The sequence below is a fragment of the Spea bombifrons genome, chromosome 10 (assembly GCF_027358695.1).
Source record: "Spea bombifrons isolate aSpeBom1 chromosome 10, aSpeBom1.2.pri, whole genome shotgun sequence".
Taxonomy (NCBI): Eukaryota; Metazoa; Chordata; class Amphibia; order Anura; family Pelobatidae; genus Spea; species Spea bombifrons.
This window is the reverse complement of record NC_071096.1, coordinates 20,151,778-20,168,813: the sequence shown is the minus strand read 5'-3', so window position 1 is coordinate 20,168,813 and position 17,036 is coordinate 20,151,778. Positions and strand designations below refer to the sequence as shown.

The 17,036-nt window shown below is 41.0% G+C and overlaps 1 protein-coding gene across 2 annotated transcripts; it reads left to right on the top strand.

Moving 5' to 3' along the window:
* Nucleotides 1–273: 273 nt before the first annotated feature.
* Nucleotides 274–15,986, top strand: ZFTA (zinc finger translocation associated). 2 transcript variants are annotated; one of them, XM_053448670.1, is made up of 6 exons: nt 274–615; nt 1,866–2,309; nt 11,072–12,274; nt 12,467–13,039; nt 14,226–14,633; nt 15,512–15,986. In XM_053448670.1, the coding sequence occupies exons 1-6, from the start codon at nt 447–449 to the stop codon at nt 15,940–15,942; spliced, it is 3,228 nt and encodes a 1,075-aa protein (XP_053304645.1). In that variant the 5' UTR covers nt 274–446; the 3' UTR covers nt 15,943–15,986. The 2 variants fall into 2 exon arrangements, with proteins under 2 accessions (XP_053304645.1, XP_053304644.1); XM_053448669.1 differs by having other exon boundaries at nt 1,863–2,309.
* Nucleotides 15,987–17,036: the final 1,050 nt, after the last annotated feature.

Below are 17,036 nucleotides of genomic sequence, written 5' to 3'. Positions count from 1 at the left end.
TCTACTAGTGATGTAATCTAGATGCCTGCCCATAGGCAGAGCTAGAATGCGAACACGTATGTAAAAAACAAGGAGGCGGTATTGCTCGCCACATGTACGCACGCGGACACCGTACATTCAGACAGTCTGTAGGCCCCCGCTGACAATAATAAGACAACCCAGTAAGTTCTGTACGGCGCTAAGTGAAGAACCCGCCCCCTATGATGTTACAGACAACTCCTCCTCAGTCCTGTGCGGCGCTACAAAAGACCCCACCCCCTTTTGACGTAACGCCTATTTCGCCTCAAGTCCTGTGCGGCGCTTGGATGGAGGCGACTCCCCCATTTCGTGTCGTCACACCGACGCCCCGCCTTCCTGTGCGGTGCTGAGCGGCCGGCGGTAACTCGGGCCCTACGTTTGTCGTCTGCTTGAACTTGCCCTTAGGAGTGGAGAAAACGACGAGAGAGATGGAAGAAAAACGTGAGACGGCGGCCATGGAGCGTGGGAAAAGAATAGAAGACGAACCGAAAATAGCGGGTGGGCCCCATGCGGGCCCAGTCGGGGAAACGTCATCCAGGAGTGGTCAATCGGATCAGGAAACCTCGATGATGAGAATCAAGGAAGAGGCCGCAGGGGGTGAGTGGCGGAGCCTGTTGGGCAATAAAGACACCTAGTGGAAGAACTTGGTAACTGCAAGAATAGAATAAACCGCCTACTGTTTATAGCCGATATTGTCCGATGTTTAGGTGACTCGTGGGGGAGAGCAAAGCAGACGAGCTCCGGCTATTACAGTGAGGTGATCAGGGGCGGTCTGGTTTACAGTGTAGCTTTTTGGCTTCGCAAAATAGGCAGCTTCACCTTTGCTAAAGGCAAGCTGCGAGTTGTGATAGTCTTTAGCACTGGTGTCTTAGACACCATGTGGCCACACGTAGTTATTTATCTGTTTTTTTTCAGTCTCACAGTCTTTGAGGTAATAAAGGGAATATGAAGGTTTAGAAATAAGTGATACAGCGAATTACTGCGTTCCTGTAGCCATTTAATGCATCTGTTAGAATGAAATATAAAGTATATTCTTTTAAACTGGACAGCATAATGTATAGGTCACGACATCTGGAAGAGGGTTGCAGATGTGCAGGAATGGGGCCTCAGGTAGAGAGTAATAATTCAATAGCAATTGAGTCATTTTGTATTTCTGGGTAACATTCACATAGTAAAGGAATAGTGTTGCTCATTAAAATTAAGTTATGCAGCAGTTATGGGGGAAACAAAAACATCTGGCTCGAAGATGTTGACTGCTAACAGTTGTTTAGTGAGAACAGAAATCACAATTTTCTTTTTTCATTGTGATTATTTTTTATACAACACCATCAAATTCTGCAGCGTTGTACAATGGGTAAGGAGGACATAACAAGTAGTATATAACGTTATGATTTCACTTACAGAAACAAGGGGTAAGGAGACTCCTGCTCAAAGGAATTTACAACATATTTGTGTGAGATTGTAAAGTGTTATGATCGCCTGTGAATTGTAAAGGCACCAAAGTAATACCGGCTACCTGTAATAGATCGTAGGTGCTCGCTCTGAATAGATGTTTCAATGTCTACTAGTGTCAAGGAAGAGAGTACATCTACAGAATGCAGATTTGTAGGATAGATTTTAAGTGTATAATAATTGGGAGGAGAATTTCATGGCAGGGCTAATTTTAGTAGGACCTAAACCTGATTTTCTACCCCCATTTCTTTTTTTTTTTTGTGTTGCAAGCATTCTTTTTATGGCATTCCCCATTGTTATTGGTACATATGGCTCATATTCCTCTTCATAATCTTTATTTATTTATTTTTTTTATTTTTTTTCCCCCTCAATTTTCCTGTACATCATCTCAGTAGATGGAATATATGAAGATCCCACTGATTCACAATTTGGTGGGCTTTTCCCTGGATCACATATTGGCTGGGGATCACTTGACACTAGTGTAGAGGGATTAAGTCAATTAGGAGGAGCACCAGGACCTGATCATTGTGAAGAGCGGGCTTCCCGTCCAGGAAACAGTCGCATTCCTGGTAAAGATCATCGACGCTATTACCACAGCTACTGGAGGTTAGAATATTTGATGGACTTCAACCCTCGCTGTCATAGCATGATTTGCATGGTGTGTGGCAGCTCTCTAGCAACTTTGAAACTTAGCACTATTAAGCGACACATACGCCAGAAACATCCCTATTCTCTCAACTGGACACCGGGTGAAAAGGAAGTCATCATTGGCAGCTGGGATGCTCACCTTTGCGTAGATGCTCAGACGCTGACAGGGACAGGTGATGAGCTTGGATCAGGTAGGTGGAAAATGTGTGTGTATGCTTGTATATCACATCTGGTAGAGCTGTCATTGACTTCAACCTAGCTCAGCTCAATTCCTTAAGCGTGGCAGAGTTCTGGCAAAAGCCCTCCCCTCTATTAGTAGACATTCCTTATACTGTGGGGTCTTTAAATTGTGGTCACTTGGAAAGGGCAGTGTAATTGGACCTGTTAAAAGAGGCTTATAATATGTTACATACTTAATTTCTCTACAGTAAGGTGTAAAAGTTTGACAGATGTGGAAAGCAAGAATGCTTTCAAAAATAGACATGTTAATTTATTGCTATCTAACAAAATGCAAAGTGAGTGAACATAAGGAAAATCTAAATCAAATCAATATTTGGTGTGACCACCCTTTGCCTCCAAAACAGCATCAGTTCTTCTATGCTGCACAAAGTCAGCGATTTTTGTAGGCGTATAGTTGGGTGTATGGTTAACCGATTATGCTAAACAGGAGCTAATGATCAGCAACTAAATATTTAGGTTGAAACAATCATCAAACCCTTCGAGACCGGGATTTATCTGGTACGCCATGGTTACATGGTAGCTGCAGACCGGGACGTACCAGGTACGCCATCTCAAAAAAATGCCCCCATGTTGCCACGCTGCTGCTGTCTACCCAGGAGTCTGCGCAGACAGCACAGCCACCCAGAGCCCTTTGGCCCCGTTCCACGGTCCCTAGCATGCAATCACTCCCTCCGCTACAACACCAAAAAAAAAAAATTGCCACACTGAATGCAGATCAGGGGAAGACTGTGAGAGTCAGTAGTCTTCCCTCCTTCTGACTGCCGTGACATTGAGAGGTCCCGTTGTCCCCTCATTCACTACTATACCTCTATTTTACTTACTCCCTGTAGTTTGGGTATAGATCAAATAAACAACACGTGGAAACAGCATGTGCAACTGAATAAGACATAAAAACCCTGTATTTGCAGGTATACATAAATAATGTATGGAAACATAGCATTGCAGGTATAGATAAACAGAACATACAAACCCAGCATTGCAGGTATAGATCAACTGGAAATCACATGTAAACTCAGCATTGAGGGTATAGATCAAATAAACAACACATGGAAACAGCATTGCAGATATTGATTAACTGAATACGACATACAAATCCTGTATTTGCAGGTAAACATGAATAATGTAGGGAAACATTGCAGAGCATGGCCAAGCATATGCCATCTTTGTCCCACAAACACCCTGCTTATACCATCTTGGTACCCAATGCTTAAACACCCTGCTTATACCATCGTTGCCTTTTTGACAAATCAATTATACACCTATGATTCACACAATCATTTTATTCTTTCACACAAATTATTTACACATATTCATTAATGCACTCTCACAAATTCATTACTTCTCTCACTCATTCACACAATTCATCCACACATTTATTCAGTTATTCTCTCACTCATTCACACAATGCATCCACACATTAATCCATTCACACTCTCTCATTCTGACTCTATTTCAATATTCTTGCTAACCTCCTTTCTCCCTCCCTTCTCCCTATCTACCCCTTCTCCCTATCTACCCCTTCTCCCTATCTACCCCTTCTCCCTATCTACCCCTTCTCCCTATCTACCCCTTCTCCCTATCTACCCCTTCTCCCTATCTACCCCTTCCTCACTATCTACCCCTTCCTCACTATCTACCTTCTCCCCCGTTTGACGTTCACTTACCTTGTAGAAGTCCTGCGGTGGGATCGCGAGGCCTTTGTGTCCCTGCTCTTTTAGGGTTAATTTAGGGGCAGTTATGGTTAATGGGGTATTTAGGGTTAATTTAATGCTGAGGACTGAGGGTTAATTTAATAAATTTAATAAGGTTAACTTAAGGTGCAGTTAGAGGTTAAGGGGGGGCAAACTAAAGGGAATCTAAATCCTGGGGGCAGTGAAGATTAACCCCTTAACGTCAATCCACATGTACGGGGTTGCCGTGCAACGTGTTAACGGCAATGCCCGTACATGTACGGGCTGCTGTATGGCTAGGTTTCCACTTGGGCTTTTGTCCTGCGTTTTTTTTCTTGATGAAAAACGCCAAGAAAACTGCCACTGCATTTACCTGCGTTTTGGCGTTTTTTCTGGCGTTTTAGCCTTCCTGTGGAAATTGCTTTTTTTTACCTTAGGCAGTTTTTCCAGCCTTTACAAGTTAGAAGTTTCACCCAGCTAAAAGGGATTAGGATAAATGGCAAGTAGCTGCCCCTCCTGATGTCATTTACTTGGTAGAGTTCTACTTAAACGCCCCGGCGGACCCTTTTGTCTCTTTTCTGTGGTTTGTAAGGCATGCTTTATTCCTAATGTCTGCTCCTCTAGGAAGATTGGCCCCAAATGATGGTGCAAATTGTTTGCTGTTGCTTTTTGCACGCAGGATCCAGTTGGTTTGTTTGTAATGGCATGTTTGGTCCCATTGGTGTAAAATTCAATATAAACTTTGTTTTGTGTGAAACTGTTTGTTTCCAGCCTATTTCTCGTAGGACACACAGATACTGGGTCCATCCTCTGCATTGTAACTGTGGAAAAAAACGCCATAAAAAACGCCAAGGCAAAAAACCCACATGGCTTTTTCATGGTGTTTTTTCTCTCCCATTGACTTCTATTGGAGAAAAACGCCAAGATTTCCTTGCAAAAAACGCCAGAGTGTCAACATGCTGCGATTTTGAAAAACTGCCACAGAGCCCAAAAAGCAAAAAAACGCCAAAGAGGACTGAAAAAACGCCAAACAGAAAAACGCCAAGTGGATATGGCATTGTGCAATTTCCTATTGATTGGAATCGCTTCCTAAGCATAAACTGTGTTGCTGACATGCCTCAATAGCCCAATAGCCTTGTGATTGCTCCTAAGAGCAACCACAAGTGCCATCATGTAAATGACGTTGCCGTCATTCACAGGATGGCATTAACAATAGAAAATGGGTTCACAGTGGGTCTATCCAGACCCTCTTGAGAACTCTCGAGCTCCTCCTGCAGGATGAATGCAGGTACTGCATCCAACCATGCAAGGTCAATGGAGCCCAGCTCACTAATCAGAGTGATTAGTTAAAAAAAAACTTTTTTTTTAATAAGCAAGTCCTAAAATTCTTTCTTTACAAAAATTCCAGCATGGAAAGAGTTAAAATATTGCCATTACAAATGCCCATAGGGTGTCTCGTATTAAAAAATGCATGAGTTGATGGGGTAAATTGAATTGGCTGGGTTCAAAGTTTTCTTAAATATGGGGGCAGTAGGATCAGATGTCTAAATGGCATAAAAATACACCTCACAAAGGCGGCCTTTTACCTCCGAAATAACCGTACAAACCCATGCATGTGGGGTATCACTGTGCTCAGGAGATGTTGCTGAACACATATTGGGGGTGTTGCAGTGACCTATACCAGGAGCTGTAAATTTATACCTGGAGTACAACATGTGTGGGAAAAAAATAAAAACATTTTTTACTACCATAAAGTTAAAATACCAGCATTTGAAATACCTAGGGGCGTCTAGTTTTTAAAAATACATGGTTTGATGGGGTAAATTTCATTGGCCGGCTTCAGAGATACCCGCAGTAGCACATGGGGCAGAATGACCAGCTTTGGGGAAAAAAAGGGTTTTGAAATAGCAAAACGCTACTGATACTTATTGCCCCATAACCTGCCGAAAAAAGCAAAAAAACATTGGGTATTTCTAAACTCAGGACAAATAGTAGAATCTATTTAGCAGGTTTTTTCATTAGTTTTTGCAGATGAGTAAAAGTTTGTTTAAAAAGTTATTTTTTTTTTTTTTAACCAAAAAACCCATATTTTTTTTTATAGTAAATTAGATGATATGATAAAATTAATGGTATCTAAAGAAAGCCCTGTATGTGTGGGAGGATGAAACCACAGGTAAACCGCAACACTGAAAAATGTTAAAAGAGCCATTGTCCCACAATATACTACGAGTAAGAACCCCTATTGTCCTTAAGGGGTTAATCCTGTGTTTATTTATAAAAGTATTGTCAGTGTGCTGTGAACGAGTCTGTGAATCTATGAGGGCACTATGGCATATCTGGGGGGTATAAGGCATATCTGGGAAGACGGCATGCCATATTTGGGGGTTGTGACAGAAAGGCCGGTACAGTAGTGGATGGGCGGTATATACGCCCTACTTTGGCTAATTTTGTGTGTCCTTATGTGTAAAATTAAAGCCCCAGGGAAAGAGAAGTACAATAAAAAACTACAATATAGGAAGTGACTTGTAAATTGTGTAATGGGTCCCTGGGGTGGAGTATCCAGAAGAGCAGGGAGGGCTGGTGCTCCAACAGCTTTTAAAATCCAGACCAGGATTTACAGGTGACCAAGTATAGCTCACCTGGTCTAATCAGGAGGGTTTAAAAAGCCCAGCTTGGTTCAATTCACTCTCTTCTTATTGCCAGCCAGGAGAGCTGCTGGATTTATTTTGTTTGTTTGGCGTGTTTTGATTTGAAGAAAATAAAAATTTAAATTCTATCTGGATCTGGAATTGGCTTTTTACCCTAGAAGACAAGTGACTCTGGAAGATCTCTGACTAACTCCTTATGTTTCAAAGGACGTTCAGTTACGGGGTATAAGGCATATAGGGTATGTAAGGCATATGTGGGGAGGGTAGAGTGGCATATCTGGGGGTATAAGGCATATTTGGGGGCACAGTGGCATATCTGGAAGTATAAGGCATATAGGGTAAATATACGGCATATGTGGGGAGGGCAGTGTGGGAAGCCTGGGAGGGCAGTGTGGGAAGCCTGGGAGGGCAGTGTGGTGAGCCTGGGAGGGCAGTGTGGGAAGCCTGGGCTCAAATGTGCATAACTGTGGGGCAGGTTGGGAAATAAAAACAAGAAAATTATTTTTATCAAAGTTCTTTTATTCTGCTGTTTGTTTTTAACATCCTGTTCATTTATTTAAAATAATTTCATAAACAAACATTTACATTAATTTTTTTTATCCGATTAATCAGCCAACTAATCGATTATGAAAATAATCGTTAGTTGCAGCCCTAAAGTGGATGTGAAATGTTTTTTCTTTTTTTGTTAGATTAAATTTGGAAGGCGCCAGTGTAGAATTGCCTGCATGGGACAGACCAATAGGCCCTTAACTAGATTCCCTGAGTCGTCTAGTTTTAGGAAATATATAGTTTTAGGGGGTTAAAATGAAATATGGGACTTCTACCGTGTCTCAGATGAGATCTGGAACCAACAAACTGATCTGTCAAAATTCCATGTTTGAAAACTGAAATGCGCATGTTCCAATTTTGAACCCACAGTGCCAAAGAGACATGCCCTACCCATGTATATGGGGTAAACCTGTACTCTGGAGTGTTTGTAAATACAAATCATAAGTTGTTTCAGTCATTTTATGTACCCAGGAAAAAGAAATACTGTGTTCGGATAGAATGGGTTTGTAAAAAATGGGGAAAAAATGAAATTTTACTGCAATGTTTAGGACAGACTGGCACTACAATGGTTAAATAAAAAGTGTTAAAATGCCCCAAGTAAAATATTTTGGGATGTCATCTTCCAATATATACTTTTGTTGAGCAGTCTTTCTTTTTCTGTGGTGCGCAACTCCCAGGATACACATTTAAAAAAAAAAAAAAAAAAAAAAAATCTTGTTTAGAAACAGATGCGCGTCATTCATATTTAACCCTGTAAGTGCCAAAATATATGAAAATACCAGGCATATGCGGTGTTTCCAAAAACAGGACAAATACCTAAATACACTTTTGGAGTTTATTCCATTTGCACTGGTTTATATTAAGTTTTTATAGGTGAAACTGTGAAAATATTCCCCCCCCCTTAATTCCCCCCCACGTTTTTAGATATTTTTCATACTTAATGATGGGGTATATATATATATATATATATATATATATATATATATATATATATATATATATATATATATATATATATATATATTATTATTATTTCAAAAGAAAGCTCTACTTGTGCTGAAAGGTGAGGTTGTTAAAGACCATTTAATGTTAAGTCATACAACACTGCAAGACTGAGCACAGCAACGAGACACAAGGTAGTTATACTAAATCAACAAGGTCTCTCCTAAGAAGAAATTTCAAGGCAGACAGGTGTTTCCATATCGGTCCAAGCTCTTTTGAAGAAGCACAAAGAAACGGCAAGCTTGAGAACCATAGACGCAGTGGTCGGCCAAGGAAATTTATTGCAGTAGATGAAAGACGACGCATGCTTACTTCCCTTCGCCATTGGAAGATGTCCAACAGTGCCATCAAAACAGCATTGGCAGAAAATAGTGGGACCCTGTCTGGAAAAGTCTAGTCCGAAATTGCTTAATGGAAGACTTTCGGCTAAAAGGCCATACTTAGCATGTGAAAACAATACCTAGCGTCTCCACTATTCACTAAAGCACAGAAACTGGGGCACAGAAAAATGACAGCATGTGCTCTGGACTGATGAAGCAAAATTTGAAATATTTGGTTTAGCAGAAGGGTTTGTTCGCAGAATGGCTGGAGAGTGGTACAATAAGTGCTTGCAGGCAACAGTGATGCGTGACAGAGGTTCTTTTTAAGTCTGGTACTGCATTTCTGCAAACATAAATTGGGTCAGGATTAATGGTCTCAAAGCTGAGATGTACATGTATATATCCATTATGCAATACCAGTATCAGGGAGGCATCTAATTGACCCCCAAGCATATAGCCAAGGTCATTAAGAACTATCTTCACATAAAGAAGAAGTCCTGGGAGTGATGGTTATAACCCCCACAAAGCCCTGATCTCAACATCATAGTCCAGGGCTCGACAAATCCCAGGCGCGACAGAGAATTTTGTCCTGGCGCCTAGGTTTTGTCAGCCTCTTACATCCACAATTTTTTCTGGATGTAAGAGGCTGAGTCACCACACGGGGGCGCTGCTGCTGCTGTCTCCTGCTGCTGTCTGCACAGGAGTCTGGGCAGACAGCACAGCCACTCCGAGCCCGCCCCCGAGCCTGAGATCACTCCCACGGAGTGAGCCTGTAGGCTGAAAACGCAGTTGCTGCAAAACCAGCAATCGTGTTTTCAGCTGCCACAGGCAGCTTCAGGGAAGGGGGTTGTGTGTTGATTGGGTCCCCACACAAGTTTGGGGGCCTGACACAACACCCCCCAGCTGCCTGATCGCTCCATGAGAGCGACAGTGCAGCGTTAACCCCTTCAATGATCGCGGCATTTAGGGGTTAATTCCCGTTTTGTATGGGTGCTCTGCTGCTGGTGGTCTGCCTGGAAGCCCAGGCAGGCCAGCAACAGCAAAAACGAGCCTCCATAAGCCCTTTGATGACTTCTGTAGGCATGGAAGCCTACAGCAGTCATCAGAGACTCCCCCTGCAATAGCTGGTCTATAGACCAGCAATTGAGTCCCAGCTGCCAGAGGCAGCTTCAGGGACAGGGGGAGAGGGTTCTTTGGTCTCCACATGAGTGTGGAGAGCAGCCCCAACCCTCCCCTGCTGCCTGATCGCTCCCTGAGAGCAACAGTGCAGCGTTAACCCCTTCAATGCCACAATTGTGTATGACACATTCGTGGCATTGCAGGGGTTAACATTGGTCCCCACAAACTTGTGGGGACTAAATATCAGTCAATGCTGTGCTCCAATGGAACATCAGCATTGAAAGGGTTAAAAAAAAATAATTAAAAAAAAACAAAACAGCATGACCTGAAAGTCCAGGGTGCTTCCAGGTCAAACGCTGTGAGTTTAGTAAGCGGGCTGATGATGATCGGATCACTCCTGACCAACTGTTAGTTTAAAAAAATCCTGGCTCCTAACTTTTTTACTTGGCGCCTAGATTCACAACAAATTTGTCAAGCCCTGTCATAGTCTGTCTAGGATTACACGAAGAGAGAGAAGCAACTGAGGCTGCCTAAATCCACAGGAGAACTGTGGTTGGTTGTTTGAAACAACCTACGTGTTGAGTTCCGTTTTTATAATAATAAAAAAAAAAAAAAAAAAAAACCTGTGTGCAAATATACCTAAAATAATTGATGCTGTTATATTGATTTGATTTACACTTTTCTTCTGTTTGCTCACTTTGCATTTTGTTATATAACAAACTACTAATTGCTAACCACGAACGTGTCTATTTTTGAAAGGATTCTTACTTTACAATACTTTACAACTTTTTTGTACCAGCCTAAACATTTTGCACGCTGCTGTACATGTACAGGTAGTTTTTTTTTTTCTGTGTATAGTTTCTGCATTTGATGTTACATAGTTAGGCTGAAAAAGACATGCGTCCATCAAGTTCAGCCTTTCCCATATCTGTTTATTTCTTGCTGTTGATCCGAAATTTGCAACCCTGTGAGATCACTCAGTTTTGCTGTTTACATATTGTGTATATTAAAGCTGATTTGTCAATTTTCATAAATCCTACATTTTACAATTCCTTACACCAAATAACCATATCTAATGCTGTTTCCATCATTAAGGATCTACACCTTGTATGTATACCATGAAGAATGGAATGGTGACTCTCATTTTTCAAGTGCTATGTAATTTGTGAATCTTTCTCTGCTCTGTTGGTTAAGACAGCCTTTGGACAGGTGTGTGAGGAAAAGATTGCTAATTTCAGGACAGGAAAATAATTGTTTAATGGTGGTTATGCTGCAGGCTGGCAGATGAATAAAAACACATGATGTAAATTGTCTTGCCCTTACTCGTCTTCCCTTATTTTCTTTTTTGGTTTCCTATGCCAGTTTGATCATTACTGACCTATATTGATCTTTCTTGTTCCAACAGAGGACTTAGACATTTCACCACAACCTAAGAAAAAGCGTCGCCGCCTTCCGCCAGTGATGAAAGGTGTATGGCGCCCTGTATTTGGTCCAGAATTCCCTCAGCCTGCTCCTCCAGATACCAGCCATCTTGAACAATATCTAAATGAGTCTCTTCAGCAGTGGTTCAGAGTAGAATTCTTAATGGATTATGACTGTCAGGGTAACCAGCTCCATTGCATGATGTGTGCCACTGTCTTACCTAGTCTAAACCTCGCTGATATAAAGCATCACATCTTGTATACACATCCTACCTCTCTCCAGTTGAGCCCCACACAGAAAAGTGTGATTCTCGAGGCCTGGTCAAATCGCGGACAAATGCTGGAAGAAGAGGGGGAGGATGAAATGGATGAAGATGACGAGGAAGAAGAGGAAGATGAAGACCTTTTCAAAAGCGATTTGAGAGAAGACGAGGAAGCAGGAGATAGCTCACCATTTAGTCTTGCAATGGAGAGGGAAGTACAGGAAAATAATTTAAGCGAGTTTGATGTTATGGAGGAGGAAATTCAAAAGAATAAGGAAACTATGATGAATACAAGAGAAGGTGAAAATCTAAAGGCTAAAGAAGGTCAGAGACTTGTGGAAGAAAAACTAAATAAAAAAGAAACACAGGAGATGTCTCAAAATGACTTAAAGGTAAGAGAGGTTCTGAGAATAGAGGATGAGAAGTTAAAGGATATTCAAAAGCATGAAGACCAGACGGTGGAAAATGATAAACTAAAGGGAGGAGAGCCACAGAGAATAGAGAATGAAATTATAAAAGCAAGAGATGTGCAGCTATTGGAGAAGGAGAACTTAGAAATGTGTGAAGCCCAGAAATCTGAGGAGGAGAGATTGAAATCTGTTGAGGTTGAAAGACTTGAGAGGACGAAAGAGACTCATAAATTAACAAAACATAAATTAGAATTACAGAATGGAGACAAGATAGTGAAAATCGAGGAGGAGGAGCAACAGATAGACCTGACTGTGGAGGAGGAGATAAAAGAAACAGAAAAGAATCAGATGGAAATAGAGGGGCAGAAATCACCAATGACTTTAGATTCACAGACAACTGTACCTGAAGAAAAGAAAAAAGCAGTTGAGGTGGAAAAGCCCTGTGTCTTACAGTTGCAACAAGTATCGTCAGTCCCACAGACAGTGCTGGGAATTGGGCTTCCTGTATTAAAAAGTGAGTGATAAAGGTATTTCTGGTAGTAAAGGAAGTATAGTTCTGGTTTAAAGTGGAAGGATTAGGTACCAAGGAACAAAGATACATGGGTGGGAGAAAATTACTATAGTGACACATGTTATAAAGGATGCTGTAGAAAGATTTGAAACTGATTTTGCATATTGAATAATATCCCCCATTTTAATTTTTCAGTGGAATCTCCAACACCCATACTTATCACTCGAGTCTCTGTTATCCCTGACCCCTCCCTCCTTCAGTCTTCAAAAGCTTCCCCATCTCCTTCTCCCTCCCCATCTCTTTCACTTTCTCCATCTCCCTCATCATCTTCTGATTTCACCAAGTCCTGGAGGGTTATTGCACCAAAGGTCTCCCCAACAGAGCTCAAAACACCCAAACCAACCTCTGCTAGCTTTGATTCTTCCCGCTGGCCCCCTGGGGTTGACCCCATGCTATGGGAGGTAAGTCTTTGGCGTGGAAACCCTGCAAGCCGGATACAGTGTGCTTCTTACCAAAATCGTTGGCGCTCTGAGTACCTAATGGACTACAATGGTCTCCGTGGAAGTGTTGTCTGCATGTACTGCTGTTCTTCCCTCACTGTTCTGAAGGAAAGCAGCATCAGAAGACATATCGTACAGAAGCATGCACGCACTGGAGACTTCACAGCTGAAGAGAGGGCTGCTGTAATCCATGAGTGGGAGACAAAGGTGGCTGAAGTAAGGAAAATGGTGACCGAGCAGCAGAATGATGGAGTTGTAAGAAAGAGTGGTAAGGAATGTATTTGGACTTATGGATTTCGTTTTTTTGTAATGGAACAGTATATGTACCATGTATATATCAAGACACCGGGACTGCATGCCTCTTAATTGTTACTATAAACAGCCCACATTGCATGGTATTTTCTAAAGTGGTTTCAGGAGTGATAGTTCATTTTCTAATGTATTCCTTACAGTTTGTGTAAATTGCAGATTCAGTGTATACACGTTTCAGTTTCCCACATAGAACCCAGTTATAGTATTTATACAAACATACACAGGATTATATGTTTCTACTGCAATCTGGTTTTATTTCAGCATTTATAAAAAAAAAAAAACATCTTCACTAATAAAAGTAAAAAATGTTGGTACATGATAAAAATCAAAAATCCTCAATATTGCTATGGCCATCATTTGCCTTAAGACTGGTTTAACGCTCTGCCTGGCATTGGTTCTGTATACTTGTGCAAGACTTTACAATCCACATTATTCGAGCACTCCTTTAGAGATTGTTTAGAGAACTGGTAATAAGAGCCAGTAATCCGGGTGGGAAAGCCATGGAAAATTAGCACTCCTTCATTGGACTTTGGATACACCTGGCACAGTTTTAATGTGTGTGTGTGTGTGTGTGTGTGTGTGTGTAGGATCACTGTACTGTTGGAAATGATTTGTCTTCCACACAGCTCTGTTCTGCAGGGGCATGCCATCCCTTCTGATACTTCTCTTTGGTTAAAGTGAAGTTGATCTTGTGCAAAGTTGCCAACTACAACCCAGTCAGCAAACAGGACAATTTTACAGTCTTAGACATATTTTTGCTACAAAGAATTTAAGATATACACCACTACTCTCCTACAAAGATAATGCTTCTGCTTACTGGGGTACGGCATTTCTGGTTCAGCTGAACTTTGTTCTTGATGTAGATGCTATTCTACTCTATTATGATGTTATAGATATACTGATCTTCTGATGGTGTGGTCAGTTTACATCTGCCTGGTCTTGCTTTGGATGAAATTATTTTTACAGTAGTATCAGCAGTGGCATTGTTAAGTAATTCCAGAATGGAAGTTCACCATTACACTAAATCTTTTGCAACAGTTTTCCTATTATTTACCATCTTAGCATTCTCTCACCAGTTACTTTCTTTTTGTTTTGTTTTATAAATCTAATATAGAATTGTTTACCTGATGTCCATTCTTTAGATAAAGTTCTGGATGCATCAGAATGGGTTGTGGAAGAAGACGAGACTGTCTGGTCAGGACCAGCTCCCACAGAAGGCAGTGGAGCCTCATGGGAATATGCATTTGGAAGATTGCAGGGTAAAGCAAAGGATCCCCGCAGATACCAGCATGATCGATGGAAGCTTGAATACCTAATGGACTACACACCAGAAAAGGATGGGCTAATCTGTATGGTATGTGGAGTCACTCTTATAAACCCCAAAATCACTACAGTCAAGATGCACATCCAACAAAAGCACCCAGATACCACATACTTGAGTGACCAGGAAAAGGGTGTGGTTATGGAGGAGTGGGAACAAAAAATGGCAGCTGGGAAAAAAGGAGAAGCTCAGCAAGATGGTGAGGATGAGATCTGTATAGAGATTAACGGTAAGAAAATCAGATTTTTACCTTAGAGCCTGCATGTCTTGCAATTGTTTCAGCAGTAATTATACACAATATTGGTCAAACAAATTTCAAGCTTCATAGTGAATGTGCTGTTTCGCCATTTAATATGATGAGTAAAGTTGTAGTCCTTTTTTTAGGAGTGTGAGAACATAGCTTCCTTCTGTAGAACACTCTACATGAATACTCCTTTTTTTTTTTTTTTTTCTTTTCTGATTTGTAACTTACTTTTGCTATTGTGTAGGAGGGGTGAACTTAAAACTCTTACCGTATTGGCTTGGATATAGGCCGCACACTATTATTGGCTGCACTCTTATATAGATATATATCTATATATCTATATTTAACATTTAATGTAACCTAAACTTTAGTTTTGCAACATTGACGTAGATGCGGCAGACGTGACCTCCACTTCCTGCACCAGTCTGCCTCGTCTACATCAAGGTTGAGAATCAAAAATCAGGGCGGAACAAAAGTTTTTCTTTGCGTTGCCGGGGGACCTGATTTTCGCCGGACCACACTACCGAAGGCGCTTTGCAGTCTTCTAATCCGGTCTTCCAGACACCCTAGAAAAGGTAAAAATGCTAAACCTCAATTATAGGCTGCACCCTCACTTTAAAGATTTAAATTATGGGGAAAAAGTGCAGTCTATATCGGGCCGATACGGTATTATTTTCAGAATATAGAGAGTTTTGAAATGCTGTTCCTCTTATATGTACAACTCCAATGCTTCAATTCACAACTTTTATGGAATGGTAGTTAAACAGCCTTCTGTTGGCTGATATTTGTTTTGTTTTTGTTTTTTTTCACCTTTTTTTTGGTGCTTTAGTTGTATAATGGTTTCTATTTTTTTTTCCATACAGAGGAATCTGTAACTTCTGACAGCAATGGATCTATTGCTGAGAACTGTAATTTCCGTTCAGAGGTCATCAAACCATCTTCATCCAAGTCTTCTAAAACTACCCCGTGTCTGCCTCCTCCCTGCAACAGTGCCAAACGGAACTATCAAGTCCGTTGGCGCACAGAGTTCATGATGGATTATGACTGCCGTAGGCAGGGCCTGATCTGCATGGTTTGTGGTGGCACACTGGCCACTCTTAAAGTCAGTACTATTAAACGTCACATTGTTCAGGTACACCCGTATTCTGTGAACTTCACAGCTGAGGAGAGACAGCGGATTCTGGAGGCCTATAGCACTATGGCACTTCATTACATCCATTCAGAGGATTGTTTCAAACAGCAGCCCCAGGAAGAAGTACGAGAGCGCAAGAAAAAGGCTATAATGGACCTATGAGGTGATATACAATAAAAACATTTTTTTTTTCGATAATAATGAATAGCTACAAACTGCGTTTTTATCCAGTATCATGAAGCGGGTTGCCTAATGAAAGCTCCCCTGGAAGTTTGTTCTTTTTTGTCTCTAATTTTCAATGACTTGATTTCCATTACAGAGATAGAGGAAGACTTCATGTCATTAAACGCTTTACACAGAACTGTTGCAGAGCATCGTGTAATATGCCTTGCGGGCAAATGTGCATCCCACAGCCATTTCTACATAAACTGGGAATTGTAAGCAGTCTGATTGCTATCCAACATTGAGTTGCATATTCCTGCTACAAGGTCACTTTAATCATACTCTAAATGTGAAAAATCCTGTCAGTTTTTTTACACCCTCAATCCCACTTATACAATAGTAACGGAACCATGGTATGTATATTTTAGGCCCTTTATTCCCGTGCGTTTTGTAGGGATCCTTAACTTAAGAGTGGGTCTTCACACAATTGCGCACATTTAAAGAGTTATGTTAAATGGTTGATTGTTACTCACTAACGGTTTCCTGTTAAAAACATTTGTGGGCTAAGCCTGTTATGCATTTGTGGCTCAATGTACAAACACCAAATGCGAGCTTGTTTTTACAATTACAAAAATGTACATTTAATAGTAAATTTTTGTATGTGTAAGTGTAATAATTCTTGGTCCTCTATTACTTTAGGTACAGTTACGTGAAAGATCTGGAAAAGACTGGATCTCTTCTGAGAAATGTAATATTGATCACATATTACTTGCTTAGAAATGGATTTCTGATTGTGTTCAACAGTAAAATGTCCTGCATTCTGCACTGCTGTAAAAGGCATTAAAAATTCTCAAACAAAAACCCCTTCTTTATGGCACTGTTTTGGGCAGCCAATGTTTAGCTTTATTGTTTTTTTGTAGGTCTGTTAAGTAAAACAAAATATGGAATGAGAAAAAAATAAATGTGCTCTCTGAAAGCATAGCAATCACAGCAACAGGATTTTGCGTGCATGGCAGACAGAACAATTTGCGATCTATACATTTTGGAGATGTTCTGCTAAATAAATTGTACAGGCTCAGTTTAAGGCATGCCTT

What these genes read in the sequence shown, in the direction of transcription:
- ZFTA (XM_053448669.1), top strand. Translation starts at nt 447, where the DNA reads ATGGAAGAAAAACGTGAGACGGCGGCCATGGAGCGTGGGAAAAGAATA. An exon ending in CAAGGAAGAGGCCGCAGGGG is followed by an intron (nt 616 to 1,862) that starts GTGAGTGGCGGA and finishes ACATCATCTCAG; the next exon opens with TAGATGGAATATATGAAGAT. An exon ending in TGGGCTTCCTGTATTAAAAA is followed by an intron (nt 12,275 to 12,466) that starts GTGAGTGATAAA and finishes TTAATTTTTCAG; the next exon opens with TGGAATCTCCAACACCCATA.